The sequence below is a fragment of the Schistocerca gregaria genome, chromosome 8, assembly GCF_023897955.1.
Source record: "Schistocerca gregaria isolate iqSchGreg1 chromosome 8, iqSchGreg1.2, whole genome shotgun sequence".
Classification (NCBI taxonomy): Eukaryota; Metazoa; Arthropoda; class Insecta; order Orthoptera; family Acrididae; genus Schistocerca; species Schistocerca gregaria.
The window spans coordinates 88,026,852-88,042,934 of record NC_064927.1 but is presented as its reverse complement, the minus strand read 5'-3'; the positions used below and the strand labels follow the sequence as shown (position 1 = coordinate 88,042,934).

General features: G+C 40.3%; 1 protein-coding gene across 1 annotated transcript in view; it reads left to right on the top strand.

Moving 5' to 3' along the window:
* Nucleotides 1-16,083, top strand: part of LOC126285341 (sorting and assembly machinery component 50 homolog B) — a 110,764-nt gene that overhangs the window by 8,363 nt on the left and 86,318 nt on the right. Inside the window, exon 4 of the mRNA XM_049984657.1 lies at nucleotides 12,859-13,077. Within this exon, the coding sequence (XP_049840614.1) occupies nucleotides 12,859-13,077 (219 nt within the window). The remainder of the gene's footprint in view (nucleotides 1-12,858; nucleotides 13,078-16,083) is intronic.

Genomic DNA, 16,083 nt, shown 5'->3' with positions numbered 1-16,083 from the left:
GCAGAGTGTGTGACTTTTTTGGAAAGGATTTATGATATAGAAAATCTTGAGTATGTCTTTTTATTATGCATTGCTATTGACATGCTAGCTTAATTCCAGTTTAAAGTCCAGCATATTGTGTGTTCACATAGCTTGTGGTTTATGTAAACTGAGGAAAAATTGTGTGAATGAGTTGCTATGCCCCATTGTGGTTTAACAACTGCCAGTTTCTTTCAGAGTGAGAAAACTGTCATTCCCATCGTGAAAAGGGGCTATGGGTGATAGCTATGCAGCAGCAGTTCCTTTACTACAGGTTCTCAAGAGTGATACGGGTTTACTTATACAGGATCTCAGACCTGATTGTACATTTCTTGAAGTGTCAGAGAACAAAGCTGGAAAAGGTCTTTTTTTTAGAATTCTAAGATTATGTTTCTACTTTGATTTTTTTTTTACAGGTATCATTAATTTGCTATAGAATGCCATGAGGGAAACTATACTGCCAACGAGACAGTGTCACTGAGAGTGCTGGAATAAATGCAGTAATGTGAAGTTCCAAACCCAACCCTTGTCACTCCTTGATGGCCAATAAATGAATTTTTTTGGCCACGTGGGTGCATAAAGCTTATTAAACATCCTTTTCCTCAGCAGAATCCCACAGATATTTTCAGTTCACCACTCTTTTTCATAAATGCATGCTGCATGTTGTCCTGGCCGGAGGCCCGATATGTATCGCTTCTACACCTAGAGCATTAATGGCCAGCCTGTGGTGATCCTTGCTCTTCTGCTGCTTGTGAGAGGTAGTGTGTCCGGAGCCTCAGTTCAGCTGCCTAAGGAGACACTGTAGTGAAAATGAGGTTCAGCTATCATATCAAAGTGTCTGCAAAAGTGTTATCAAATTTCCTTTGATCAACTAAAGAAGAAATTGAAGGAAATTAGTGTTACAAGGAGAGTTGTTTTAACGTGGCGTACTTCAACAGGAACTAGATAAAATCATCATTTTAGGCCAGTTGCTGAATCAACAATTCAGGTCAGCATATTTTCAGATGATACAGATTCTGTTAAGGCCAAAATTAGTGACAGTAATGAAGGAGATTTATCAACATTGTATCTCCTGCCAGGACAACACACTACATACATATATGCAAAAGAGTGGTGGATTGGAAATATTGAGAGACTTTTGCTGAGGTGATGGATGCTTTAATAAGCTTTGTGGACACTAAAATAGTTTCCATCAAGTAGTGACAAGTGCCGAGTTCAAAAACAGCACTTTATTGCGGTAATTCCAGCACCCTCAGTGACATCATATGGCAGGCAGTATAGTTTTCCTAATGACATTCTACAGCAAATTAATCAAACCTGTAAAAAATTCAGGCATCCTGGAGGAAACAAAAGTGTAGATTCTTAAAAGACACTTTTCTAGCTTTGTCCTCTGACACTTCGTAGAAATGTGTATCCAGGACTGGGAATGTGTGATAAAGAAACCCACTGGTGGTTGTACTCTAAACTGTAATTAAACTAAGAAGTCAGTAGCACTGCTCAATAAAAAGATGTACACAGAATTTTCTGTTACATGAATCTCTTGTAAAAATTGGTAGGACATAGTCCATATCAATTCACGCAGAATAGGGCAAAATCTTACCTTGTTATTGAATTTAGCAAATGTTAAAATGAAGGACTAAATAAGGAACATGTATTTTTTTTGTTTTCTACAAAAAAAATTTCTGCTCTGAAATGCAGTCCTCCAAAGATGACGCTGCGCATACCATTTTGAATATATGAATTTTGGAAAAAAATTTAAAATTCTGTATCTCTGAAACAGTTCTAGATATTTTGTTGTTGTTTTTTATTTGAAATATAATTGAAATGATAATTAAATGGACACCCTAGCTGCAAACAGGTGTTGATGTACTTCATTAGGGACATGTTGAAAATGTGTGCCCCGACCTGGACTCGAACCCGGGATCTCCTGCTTACATGGCAGATGCATCTGAGCCACCGAGGGCACAGGGGATAGCGCGACTGCAGGGACTTATCCCTTGCACGCTCCCCGTGAGACCCACATTCCCAACACGTCCACACCACTACATTCGAGTGCACCTGAGATAAGTCCCTGCAGTCGCGCTATGCTCTGTGCCCTCGGTGGCTCAGATGGATAGAGCGTCTGCCATGTAAGCAGATCCTGGGTTTGAGTCACGGTTGGGGCACACATTTTCAACATATCCATAATGAAGTACATCAACGCCTGTTTGCAGCTAGGGTGTCCATTTAATTATCATTTCATTTCTAGCATAGCTGCATGGCCATCTACGGTAACTGTTCTTTCGGGAACAGATACTATCGTCATGTATAGTTGAAATAAAATTGCTTTACAATTACAAAGAAATCCTCCATTTGGACATTCTTTCACTATAACATTCTAAACTTTTTTTTATAATTTGTGGATTTTTTTTCAAAAGTGCCAGTTCATAATTTTTTTTTTTTTTTTTTTTTTTTTTTTTTTTTTTTTCTCTATTGATTAATACCATAGGGTTCTACATTCCCTGAAAAGGAGAGCGTCTACTTTTTGGTTGAACAGGTTTTATAAACAGTTGAAATTTTTCCCATACATAAAACCTGTTTTATTACCACATTATTACATAACAGGCTCATAAAAATCAAAACTTAGCCGTATTTAACATAATTTTAGTTTTGAAAGGTGAGTAAGAGACTCATTTTTCAAGCATTTTAAATGGTTCCAAAATGTATGTGAAAGGTCCAAAGACTTAGATTTAAATTTATACAACTTCTGTGCAATCTGTTTTGTATTTGGTTTGGAAGGATTGTTTTATACCATGGTGCTTCAGCAGGCCGCTTCACCACCACAAGGCCCCTTCCCGTGGCCAGAAGCACTGTATACCGAGCAACACATGCTGTCTTTTTTTTTTTTTTTTTTTTTTTTTTTTTTTTTTTTTTTTTTTTTTTTTTTTTTTTGAAAATATGTCACTTCTACAAAAATTAAAACCTGGTCATTACTCCAATGATACCCTTGTACTTCTTGTGGGAGAATTACAGACCAGTTCTCAGCAAAATCATAGTGAAGCACGAAACATAATTCTTCAGCCTGTACACCCCCTTCCACTTCTGCAGTGTGTTATTGTTGCAATTTCTTCAGATGCTGGTGTGCTACTGCTTTCACTGGCCATTTACCAAGTTCATCAATGAAACTGTCAAAGGCAACAGTTTTCTTAATTGGTTTATTTTCCTCCTATGTCACATATGTAATTTCTGCTGAGTTATCTGCTACGTCTTCCAGGCCAAGAGCCTGTAAAGACGCCCTCTATTTCCGGGGCAATCTCTTGCTTTACATCACAGACTACCAAAGATTTCACATGTGCAACCAAGGTATCAGGTGTCACATGCTCCAGGAAGTTCTTCAGAGTTACCACACAAAGTTAAAACTCCATGCAGGACACACATAAACAGACATCTCTATGTGGGTGTGGAACTACCCACTTAGGTTGTAGTGCATAAAAGTTTGATCTTCCAATATGTGAAGTTTTATAGTTGCTCTTAAAAATTGCAGAAGTTTCTTTAATACTGCGAGTCATGTACCTCTTCACTTTCACAAGTGTTTTACCTTGAGCTGTTACAGTTATAGTGTCTCTTTTGGTTGGTACTCTGGCGAGAACAGTCCCATTTATCTTCCAGATAAAAAAGACTGCCTTATTGAAACTTGAGCTGCTTCTACTGGATGACTGTAATAGGAATCTGGTCTTCCAAAGACTCCTTTCACAGACCTCACATTTCATGATTTTTCTACCATGTACTTTGATACTGATGAAATGTGATTCAAAATTGTTTACTTTGATAATGTCTTAGGAATAATAGTTAAAACTTGCACCTTATCACTGTTTGATGCACATTATTCAACAGCTCAATTGATATTTGTGATAAATTCCTATCAAGAGGTGCTAGAGTGATTTGGTTCATTTTCTTCTGAAGATGAAATTTCTACTTTGAAGAGTGCGGTCAGTTTTACTGTACTGTATTCATCCATAGCTGTTGCAATTTCTCTGCACTTTCTTGATGCCTAGAGACTTCACTGTCAGTACTAACACCTACCTCTGTATTCGACTTGCTCAAGGTTTTTAATGCTTCCTCTATTGATGCAAAATCACTATCATCTGCACCATGGGAGTTCACCTTGTTCAGATATTGTCATTGTTGTTATTCTGTCAAAACACTTAGAACACAAATAGTTGTCATTGGAAACATAGACTTCAAATGAGAACACTTATTCCCAACCTGAACAAAGTTTGCTTTTTTTGTCTGTCTTATATATTACTCTTTTATGGATATGAAAATAGTCAGCACACTTCACTCTGCTGTCCGCCCCTGGCAGCTGAGTGGTCGGCGCGATGGAATGTTGTACCTAACGGCCCGGGTTCGACTCCCGGTTGGGTTGGAGATTTTCTGCACTCAGGGACTGGGTGTTGGTGTTGGTGTTGGTGTTGTGTTGTCCTTATCATTTCATCCCCATTGACAAACAAGTTGCCGAAGTGGTGTTAACTCGAAAGACTTGCACCAGACGAATGGTCTACCTGACAGGAGGCCCTAGCCACACAGCATTTCCATTTACTTCACTCTCCTGTGGCCCCAGTCAGAAGACATTTCAAACTGTGTTAACTGGCAAATTCCTCACAGAAGTGCAGAACTCACTGGATGGCCTCAGATTTCTTAGAAGCCTCTCCAGTAAACAAATTAGCATTGAACAACTACAATACAGTAATCTGCAATGAACAACCACGACAAAGAAACTGACAGGGAACTACAACAAAGTGTAAGAAATGTCTGCAACAATGAAAGTGAAAAGAAATAACTGAAACAAAGAAAGTGGCAAGAAATAACTACAAGAAAGACAATAGAAATAAACATTGTAGCGAAGAAATTAGTAAGAAAACTTCAGTGAACACACATATTACCCTTGGAAGTTACAAAAAATGATTAAAAAAAACCTTTACAACTTAAAAGTAGAAGCTCTCCTATACAGAGAATGTAGTAATACATGCTGCTAATCAACAGAAAAAAATCTAACTTTTCTGGATTGATATTTTTGAAAAAAGTTTTTTCTTAAATTATAAAAAAATTCAAAAGGTGACACTAAAAGAGCTTGGAGAGATATGTCGAAACGGAGGATACCATTGTAATCATAAAGCAATTGTCTTTCAAATAAAAAAAAATTCTAACAAAATATCTAGACCTGTTTCGAAGATTTAAAAAAAATTTCTGAATTTCGTGTCTTCAAAATGGAGTTCATAGTGTCATCTTTGGAGGCCTGTATCTCAGAGCTGGAATTTTTTTGGAGAAAAAAAATACATGTTTCTTACTTACTCCTGAATTTTAGCATATGCTAAATTCAATAACATCTGAGACTACGAAGGTAACGCCCCTGCCTGGAGTGATATGGATTATGCCTCAGGCAGACTGCTGTGAACTTCCCCACAACTTGCACTTGCCAGTCATCAGTTATTTTGCTGCCCATATAGCAAAAGTCCTCTTCAAGTGTCTCATTTCTTAACCTAATTCCCTCAGTATCACCTTATTTTATTTGACTATATTTCATTATCCTCTTTTTGCTTTTGTTTGTGTTCATCTTATATCTTCTGTTTAAGACACTGTCCATTCTGTTCAACTGCTCTGCCAAATTACAATGTTATTGGCTAACCTCAAAATTTTTATTCTTCTCCCTGGACTTTAATTCTTACTCCAAAGTTTTCCATGGTTTCCTTTGCTGCTTGCTCAACGTACGGATTGAATAACATCGGCGGTAGGCCACAACCCTGTCTCAGTCCCTTCTCAACCACTGTTTCCTTTCCATGCCCTTTGACTCTAAGGCTGTCTGGCTTCTGTACAAGTTGTAAATAGCGTTTCACACTCTTGTGTTTTACCCCTGATGCCCCCAGAATTTCAAAGAGCATGTTCTGGTTAACATAGTTAACAACTTTTTATAAGTCTTCAAATCCTGTAAATTTCTTCCATCATAATTTAACCATACAGTAGAGCTGTATGCCCTTGGGAAAAATTATGGCTGTAGTTTTCCCCTTGCTTTCAGCTGTTCAGAGTCGTAGCACAGCAAGGCTATTTTGGTTATTACAAGATCAGATCAGTCAGTCATCCCGACTGCTGCCCCTGCAAGTACTGAAAAGACTGCTGCCCCTCTCTAGGGATCATACACATGTCTGGCCTCTCAACAGATACCCCTCTGTTGCGATCTACAGTACATTTATTTCTATCGCTGAGACACGGTTCATGGGGTGGAGGGGCAAGAATCACAAAAACATAAGATACTGGCTACCTCCTTGGCTTCAACAAATATGGTTAAAAGTTAAATGTTCCCCCCCCCCCCCCCCCCCCCCTCATGTTACTCATTCTTCCACTCCTTATTTTTTTGCTCCTTTCTTTGGTTTTACTGATTCCTCCTGGGATTGACTCTGGCACACCCTTGAACTGTCATAAATGTCTGGCATGTGTAGTTGTTGACCTCGTTAGCAGTTGTATCTTCACTTTCACAGATAACGTGGTTTCAGTAACTTCTTATGGCTCTTTGTTCCGTTTCAAAAACTTCTGCCTCTTCCTTTTGGAGTATATGAACTCTACACCGCCATCAACTGGTCCACATTGTATTGAAGTTAAGTTCCCATATGCTTCACTGCCTCCTTTTGGCTTTCCAATGCCATGGTGTTCGCTTATTGAACCTTTCCCACCTTCTCTCATAGTTCTCACAAATTCTCAGACTGACACTCAGCTCTCTCTTTGCTTAATCGTATTGAATGACAATGCCTCCTTTTTGCCATATACCATCTAGAATGGCGAAAATTCTGTGCTGGCATGTACTTTGAATTCTACACATTGACTACAAAAATGAATGTCTCCCAGTCAGTATGGTATGAGTTAAAATAATAACTAAGCATCCTTCCAGTTGTGCTGCCACTTGACTGAGATGAGGTGGACTAGTTCTTAATTTTTTTGTCTTTCAACAACTGTCTGTTTCTTCATCATGTCTGACATGGAGTCTGTCCATTGATCCATGATTATTGTCTCTGACACCCTAAACTCCAACACCCATATATTGACAAATGTTTGCATGACTGACTGCCTACTGGTCTGGCATCGACACCACCTCAATATAACATGAAGGTGTCTATTAGCACAAAAGATCCCCTGCTGGAGTTTGGTTAAACAGCCGTAACATATCCAACCCGATAAGTGGAAATAGTTTAGTCTCTTCCAGCAACCTCTGTAGTAGTACTTCTTTCTGACATAGCTCTGCTTCTGATTTGTTACTCTGATCCTCCGTGGCCAGACAAAATGTGATCATGTATTTCACTAAGCTTCTCTAGCACAACAGCTTGTGGTCCTAATATTGTCTCCTTACATAACAGCCTGTCACGCATGCTGAACTGCCGCTGCTTACTTAACTGCTCACGTTCTCCATCGGCACTCAGTGCTGCTTGCCACTTGGCAAGGTCTAGTGCTTGTACAGTTTCTACCTTCCTGGTTAGTGCGTCCACATTTCTGTGTGTCTTTCTAGTTTGTGGATTACTTCTTACTCAGATTCACTGAGTTTTAATGTCCATTCTATCATTTCTTCAAACCTAGTAACCACTTCAAAGCGGCACGGTAAGTCACTCCTCCCAGACAGATAACACTCGAAGTGTGTTACTCCATACATCCCTAATGTTGCCACTAAAGTTCCCGTTAACAATGTAACTTCCTTGGTGCCAAAATTATCCACATTGATGGGTATTACCTATCTTCCATCCCTTTCTTGTATGTGTATAATACTTCGTCTTCCTAAACAACACACTACATCTAACAAATCATCATCCCCTAGCGGTTCCACTATTCACAACTTACCAACTGGTAAGCCAGGCTCCACACTCACTCATATTGACTTCCCACTGTATTTTGACACATAGTCATGTTAATTAAGCCTTAATGCTTGTACTTAAGGTTTAACTGGACTGCCTTGTACAACAGACATTCCTCGTCACAAATCAACAATGATGACAGCTTTTCCTAGCTGTAGTATTTCCCCACTAAGTTCCTCCACATGTCATCAAAGGTCAATTATAAAATGGTGCTGTGGCAGTAAGTCCAACCCTAGAATCATTCTTTAGCCCTTGCTTACATGAGACATCTCATCTGTGTACTGCCTGAAATTGATTGCTTCGAATTAAAAATTCACCATTATCGATCTGAGTGACTGTACTTCATTATCCACTAACTCGTGCAAATTATAACAGGTTGAGTCCCATTGCCTCCTTACCCACTAAATCTCTCGAGGCCACTGACACACAGGCCACGTGTAAAGCTAAAAAACCTTTCCCCATCTGCTGCACCCATTATGGCACACACTGAGAATGCCTTGTGGCAGTTCTGGGGTGTCCTGAGTTTATGGGTGGTTGTCATTACCCTGATGACCCCTACCATGATTCCAGCAATACTGCAACTTCCTCATACCACCCCTACTGTTATTACCATGAAACCACTGATAGTTCATTCTGTCCCCATTATTCCATGATGAATGTTACTGCCTCTGCACTTTATATTTGCACACACACACACACACATTTGCTCACTCTCTTATCTTTGTCACAACATTGTTCTTTTCGGATTCCATTGCTAGTCTAACTGCTGCATGGAATACCTGGTCATTTCAAGTGCTAAATCTCTCAGAAAACCATTGAATGGTCTGTGCTTGGTTTCCTGTAACAACACCCTGTTTGCCTCATCGTCCTGTGTCAGTTTGTATGGATCCACATTAATTTTGCTACTCGTGTTTACAAAATTCTCTAATGCTTCATTAGGCCTTAACTGATTACAAAAAACTGCCCTCTGTTTTGTTCCTTACATATTTGCACCAATCCTTTTCTGAGCTGTTCAAAAGTTTCTGGCTTGGCCACTGCCTCTGTGCATCATACAAAGGACTTTGCTTCTTCTGACTGACAGTGACAATCTTGCAATTTGAAATGACTTATTGTCCAACAAGTCCTCTCTGCTGATGACAAGAGATCCTCCACAAACTATAACACATTCTTGGATGACTATCACAAAAGGAAGTAGCAACATTTGCAACAGCTCGAACAATCCCTATGCTGTGCAATTTTTACAACCCTAACTTCTCATTTTTCTCTACTAGCTCATTATTCGGAAATGTATTGTCTTTTCTTAACCAGATTACCTTATCAACTAACTATTGCATAGCTTCCTCACCAGTGAGAGCGCTTGTGTGTCTGATTTTGTCATAGCATCAACCATATATTTACGAATTCAATAACAACTCAACAAGAACAGAACACTCCTTAGTTAACAACACTATCACAGTTATTTCTTAAAATCAAGAGCCACCTGAGCTCCCTGCACTGTCTCACCATATGACCAAAACAATGATTTGTAAAACAAACAACTGCAAGAAATTTGCCACTAGGGGGCAGAATGCCCAAGTAAATTGCACTGTGCACATTATACGAGCTCTAGCCATTGATCCTTAGAATTACCATTAAACCGGGATACGTCCACCGGTCCCTGTGGCCTCACAAAAGTACTTTACACTTATGATGACCTGTAACTCTCAACTCCCATGATAGTCACCAAAACACAAATAGCAGTCTCATTCATCCGCCAGTGAAGATCTGTGGGTTGCGGTTCGGGTGTTGTTCTGTGGGGTCGGTACAGCCCCCGCTGTCCAGACGGTGACTTCAGTTCTTCTGACTCTGCTCTGGAGAATTGGGGCTGATTTCTGTTGCGGCTCTATAGGGTCAGCAGTAGGGCAATCGGTTGGTGGGGCCTGGTGACAAACTGGTAAAAGAGAGAAGTATTTTATTAGACTTCAAATATGTGTCTCGTCGTTGACCGTGTGAGGCAGTCACACCCCACACTGGTGCGGCAGACCGACGCTAGCCAGCCAACGGCTGTCGTCCACCTTAGCGAAGAACTACACACGTCAGCACTCCGAGTCGCTGATGTCAGGCTGAGCAGCCTGCACTCTGTAGCGCGTTGAGGTCCTGATGTCAGTGACGTGTTCCTTCTTCTTTCTGCGACCACATTCTGTTGCCGAGCACCCACAACTGTGTGACTGAGGTCTGTTTCACATACATCGCACAAAAGAGGAAAGACAGTCTTGCACGGGACACGACCCACTACCCTGTGGCAGGAATCTGGTGACGACAGGTCAGCAGTGCTGTGGCACCGAGTCCCTGAGAAGAGACTTACTGCAGGTGGCAGCTGGCCTGACCCAGTCTCAAACCTGTGGCTGCAGCTGCCAATGCCCAACTGTCCCTTCATCTAATGTGGCCCTGATGTCGTTGTGGTGATGCTACAGCCTGAATAAAACTGCTCCAAAACTCACAGCTCTTTATACGGCTCCAGGGTGCGTTTGTTGCACCATTATGTAGCCCCAGTCACTTATCTCATAAGTCACCATATCTCGTGGTGTAGGTTTTGCTGAGCACAGCTAGACCATCTACAATCCTTTTGCGTATTTGTTGATATGTTGTAGAAAGGCCCTCATTTTATATTTGACACTGAGTGTCATGCTCACAATATTACATTATCTTAAATGCTGAAAGAACACTGCACACATAATATAATGGGGGCTACATTTTAATGAAGACTGCCACAGCCATTATATGCCTGGCATGGCACTCCTCACCAGGATGTTGTGCCCTTAATATTACTGGCATGGCATTCTTTCCAACATTGAAAACAAATTTGGCACGGCTTTAAAAGTGTTAAGCCTGTCTCGAAAAATGTGTAACAGAAATTATGTTTCACAACTAAGGTGCACAAATTTTCAATACTTCAGTTGGTAAATGATCATAACCATACATCTGTTGACACTTCAGGCTTAATTGTTGCCCAAGCTTCTTTTCTAACAGTGTCCTGTTGTTCCTGTGAATAGAGCATACTACAAGTTGGTGTTGTACAGGTTGTGAAGGGTTCGTCGTCAGATTAGACAAGACTGTGTGCACCTGAGGGGAGTTTGAAGAAAGAGTTACATCAACTGAATTTTGCTATATACTGACACCTTGAAGTACATAGAGGCTCGCTCGGGAAGAATGTGAGGCTACCTGCCATCCTAGGTGATGGTAGTGGGTCAAGAAGTATATGGGGAGGGAGGGAGGGAGGTAGGTAGGTAGGTAGGTAGGTAGGATGCCTCTCCCATGCTTCCTATTTTATCAACGGGTTACTGGAAATAATAGTCCCCACTAAGGACATGGATTTACCTGGCACATAAGGTCTGAGGGAACTCAGGATGGACGCACAGTTCAAATATCTGATGGAAAAATTTGGAATAATATTTGCACCAAACCTTAAAATATTCCCAGACTATCTAGCCATCCTGCACACAGTTCTACAAAGAATTTGGATTTGAGATGGTATACAAAAAGTGATCGTGAAAGATTTTGATTATTTCAGTAATGGCAGTATTACTTGCACCCTTGCTCATCAATGAATTGAAAACTGAACCTTTTTGTTGCTTGCTGGATACAGTCTTTACTAGATCCACATTATTTTTTTTTTCTGATGGTTATATAATTCTACTATCAAAGCTAATAGAAAGGCTAGAACTAACTAAGATTTCTTAAAATTGTACAACATTTTCTGTAATGAATGTGCATTGCAGACAGGTCACTATTCTTCCACAAGCTTTTATAAAATGAATGAAAATTTATGCCAAATTCAGATTTTGACTCAGATTTCCTAGTTATCAGGAGCAGTCACTTTCATTTTATATGATTTCCTCTTCTGTTCGTGTGTGATTCTGATTATTTGTACCCACACTGGCAGCCTGTCAATATTGGGGTGTGTTTTATATATGTTGCAGGAAATTAGATTTGTAAAATGTCATAGGTGTGAAATATGTGAATGTATTTTATGAATTGTTGAAGATGCGTGCACTGTACATCGCCTACCTCTGAGAGCCTCTCAAGGCTACTGTTGCAAAGGAATTCTAATGCTCATCACAAATCTAGGCATGTCAAGGTCACACTTCATACTTAAAATATTGCAACCACATCCAAGTAGTGAATTGTGTAGACTGAGCAGCTGATAACAAAAATAGCAAAAGTAAGGAGTGAGAATCAAAGTGGGGTGCAGCACAGGGAGCTGAGATCTGTGACCATGAGCTGCCTAGTTTAATAAGGGCGATTATGAGTGATTCTAAATTTCCTGGCTGTCTGTATACTCTTAAATTTCATTGTTAATCTTTCCCACCCTAACAACTAGGCCCTCATTATTTGATAATCTGTCATCAGCAGCTTTCAAACTGAACAATTCACTTAAGACATCAATGAAAATATGTTACAGTGATGCAGCTATCCTATACACTTAATTGCAAAATCACGATTAAAGGTTAACTGAATGAAGAAAGGAGAATTTCTAAGACTTCATTTTCTGAAAAAAAGAGGAAGAAGAAAGAAGGAATATTGGTATGTAACATCCTGACTGTGATGATGATCTCATTAGAGACTGAGCTCAAATGGTACCAAGGAGAATAAGGAAATAGTCTCTACGAGTATCAACTCAATGTGGACCGTGCCAGCTGTCAGCACAGCCATTTCCAAATGTGCGTTAATGTGCTTCACATTGTTGACAATGCATGGGAGGTTGATACTTAAACACTTTCACAAAAGACTCATCAGTGCTGTGAGTCTGAAGGTACTGTCTTCACCAGGCCACTGCTGCCATTATAGACTGCATCCTTGTCTGTATCGCTAGTGCAACACTGATTATCATCACTAAATAAGGCCCAGTCAGTTTTTTTTGTATCAGTTGTTTTTTAAGTCTTTAGTTTGTATCATATGTAATTAATGCTTTTACTTATTATCAATATAGGCTCGAGTGGACAAAATACATGTTGATGGATTAAATCGGACAAAAGATGACATAGTGGTGGAGACCGTGTCGGACTTGTTCAAGGCCCAAGACTTTCAGCAGGTGCTGCTAGGAGCACACAAAGTTCGTGAAAAACTTGACGCTCTGGGATGCTTCCGCAACATCGGTATCTACATCGATATAAGCAGCGGGCCAGGTGCTACTCCACATGGACTTGAGGTATGCCAGTATCTATCAGTTTCTATGTTTGAAATATGAGATTCATTCTGAATGTTGATAGAATGTTTGGTTATTGAATGCTTGTTGGTATTTTGCAAAAGATAAGTTAGATTAGCAATTGATGTGATGTGTTTTGTACCAAACCTCAATGGAGTGAAACAGGTAGGAGCTTGCCATCGCAATGTTCTAATAGGGGCTAGAGTGCGATATTGTGCTCTTAGTATTGATCTGTGAGCAAGAGGCTACAGAGGAGTAATTGAATCACAAAAGTTTTCAGAACCTTTGACGATTAAGTGCTTAACATGGCAACACCAGCCTTTGCGCTACTGTTCCCTTTTACATGTAGTGAGTCTAACCTCCAATATTTTGTGTTCAATTATGTACACAATGGTAAGGAGAGATGTGGTTCAGAGTGGTGCAGCAACTGTCGTAGGAAAGCTGGACGGGAGCAGAAATGGTTAGTGACAACACAGCAAACGGTAGATTTACGTAACTTGTATTTCTTCAAATTTACGAAGACTCGATACAAACAGTGCAACAAGAAATAGACCAGCTGTCGATGTCAACAAGGATGAAGCACAAATGGAGTCGTAGCATAGTGGCTCCAAGCACGAGCTGGCTGAGTTGCTGCTGCTGGCCATCCTCTATTGCGGTGACAGAAGGCCCTCGTGGTACAGAGCCTCTGGAAATGTAGCTCAGCGGACACGCACCATTGGGTCCGCATGATCCCACACGACCACTGTCGACATCAAACAGGTACTTGTAATTCCATTACCAACGTAATGATGCCAGTGGGGTGATATTCATAAGTGATACCACACAACTATTCTTCATATTCCTCCAGGGGCCCATCTAGTAATGGCTGAATATGGACAAAATGAATCTGAGGATCCCGAGCTGCAGACTTGCCACTTTGAAAAGTCCTCTGGAATCATAAGCTCTGTGTATGTTTCGGCGACCATCGCTGGGCACGATAGTCGTATGTTTTGCCTGTATTGGTAGCTGGGAACTCTCAACCTTAATGAAGCATGCTATGTGCATATGGGGTGGATGGCTGTTGAAGTGAAATGATGATTAGCTTGTAACCTCTGAGGCACTTCCCTCACATTAGGTATGTGAGGCTTCGCCTGAGTTGCGGAATGTTCCCTTCGCTGCTGATAAGGAAAAAGTGAAGAACCTTACAGTGGAAAGTGAACTACAGAGTCCACCAGAAAATGTATACATTCTTTGGCAGGCTCTATTGAGATATCGATATTGTCATCCAATTTGAGTTAAGAGTGTGTTGCACTATGGTCTTTGGCTCAACAGATGTTAGTACTTTCTTCTCGGTATTGAGAAAACGAGATGGGTGGTCCACACTTGACATTCGAGTAACGAAAATGTATTGTGAAGTGGTTTTTCAAGTTTGATAATGCCGTTGAAGTGCAGTGTCAGTGGAGGTGTGAGTTTGAAACAGAACTGCCAACCCGCCTAACAATTAAACACATTATTGATAAGTTTGAATTGCATGGAATGATTTGTGATATTCACAAAGGAAGATCAGGAAGACAGCACACAGCCACAAGTCGTTTGTCAGCACTTGTGTTGGAAATGTTTATTAATTCTCCACAGAACTCTCCTATGCAATGTGCACATGAAGTGGGGGTTAGCAGTACAAGTATACAAAGAATTCTGAAAGTGCAAAGTGGAAATTTTACATTCCACAATTACTGCATGCGATTAATAATGATGATGATCCTGATCACCGCATGCAATTTTGTGAAGGGTATCGGCAAATGATAACTGATAATGAACAATATGTGTCAAAGATAGTGTGCAGTGATGAGGCACAATTTGAAATGGAACCATGAATCATCATAACATTGTGTACTGGACATAGGAAAATCCGCATGTATATGTGGATAAAGTGGTCAATCTACCAGGGATTCGTGTGTGGTTTTGACTGTCGCCCAGGGGCTTAGTAGGACCCTGTTTCTTTGATGCTACTGTCACTGGAGAAGTGTACATGGAAATGTTACGCACATCAATTTTTCCAGGTATGTATGTGTTTTATGAAGCTGATGAGATCTTCTACCAACAGGATGGGGTGCCACCACACTACCACCTAGGCGTTAGAGCTTTCCTGGATGACAATTAAGATGGCCAATTGAGTTCCCTCCACAGGATCTAATACCTATCGACTTTTATGTGTGGGGAACTGTGAAAGATGTCTATCGATGTAAGCCAAACATGCTTTAGGAACTTCGCCAGGAGATTACAGCGATATGTGAAGCGATCATTGACTGATTTAGTTGCATTGACCGCTCATTGTTCTGTTACGTGTATAGCCACCAACGGTGAACATTTTGAACTTTTAAAGCAACCAAGTGCTATACACAAGGTTATACAATGAGTGTGACATGGGTTCTATTTCTGATATTAAAGTATGTGCTTCTAGACCATTTTACCGTGGGAAATTCAAATATGTAAAAAATATCTTTGTCAGGAATACTTTTTATGTAAAATATATATATATATATATATATATATATATATATATATATATATCCGCAATTCATGGCAAACAGAGATGTTATAGAGAAATACGGGTATGTTGGTGCATCCAGTCATGATGGAATGTGATAATTTCTTGTGCAACAGCAGGTGGGAAGAATCAGAAATCATTAGGTTATCCCTCGCCACACCTATGTCATTAAGACCCCCTGAAACATCTCATTAACTCGAACGGTGACAGCCGGTCGCTGCCTCAGCAGTAAAGCTTCACGCCTCCCAGGGGCAGGTGCATCGAGTTTACAACAGTGGCGTTAGCCGCAATTTATGTCAGTCTTAACGAGTGGGTGTTTTGGCTGACAAGTAACTGTCTGTCATATTTCCGAGCACGGTTGAATTTTTTAGTTCCTGTGTGTAAACGGATTGAGCCTGGTGCTGAAGATAAAACGACTGCTTGTTTTTACACATCATCTTTCCTCTAGTTCCCTACTATTAATTTAATACAGGTGTATCACC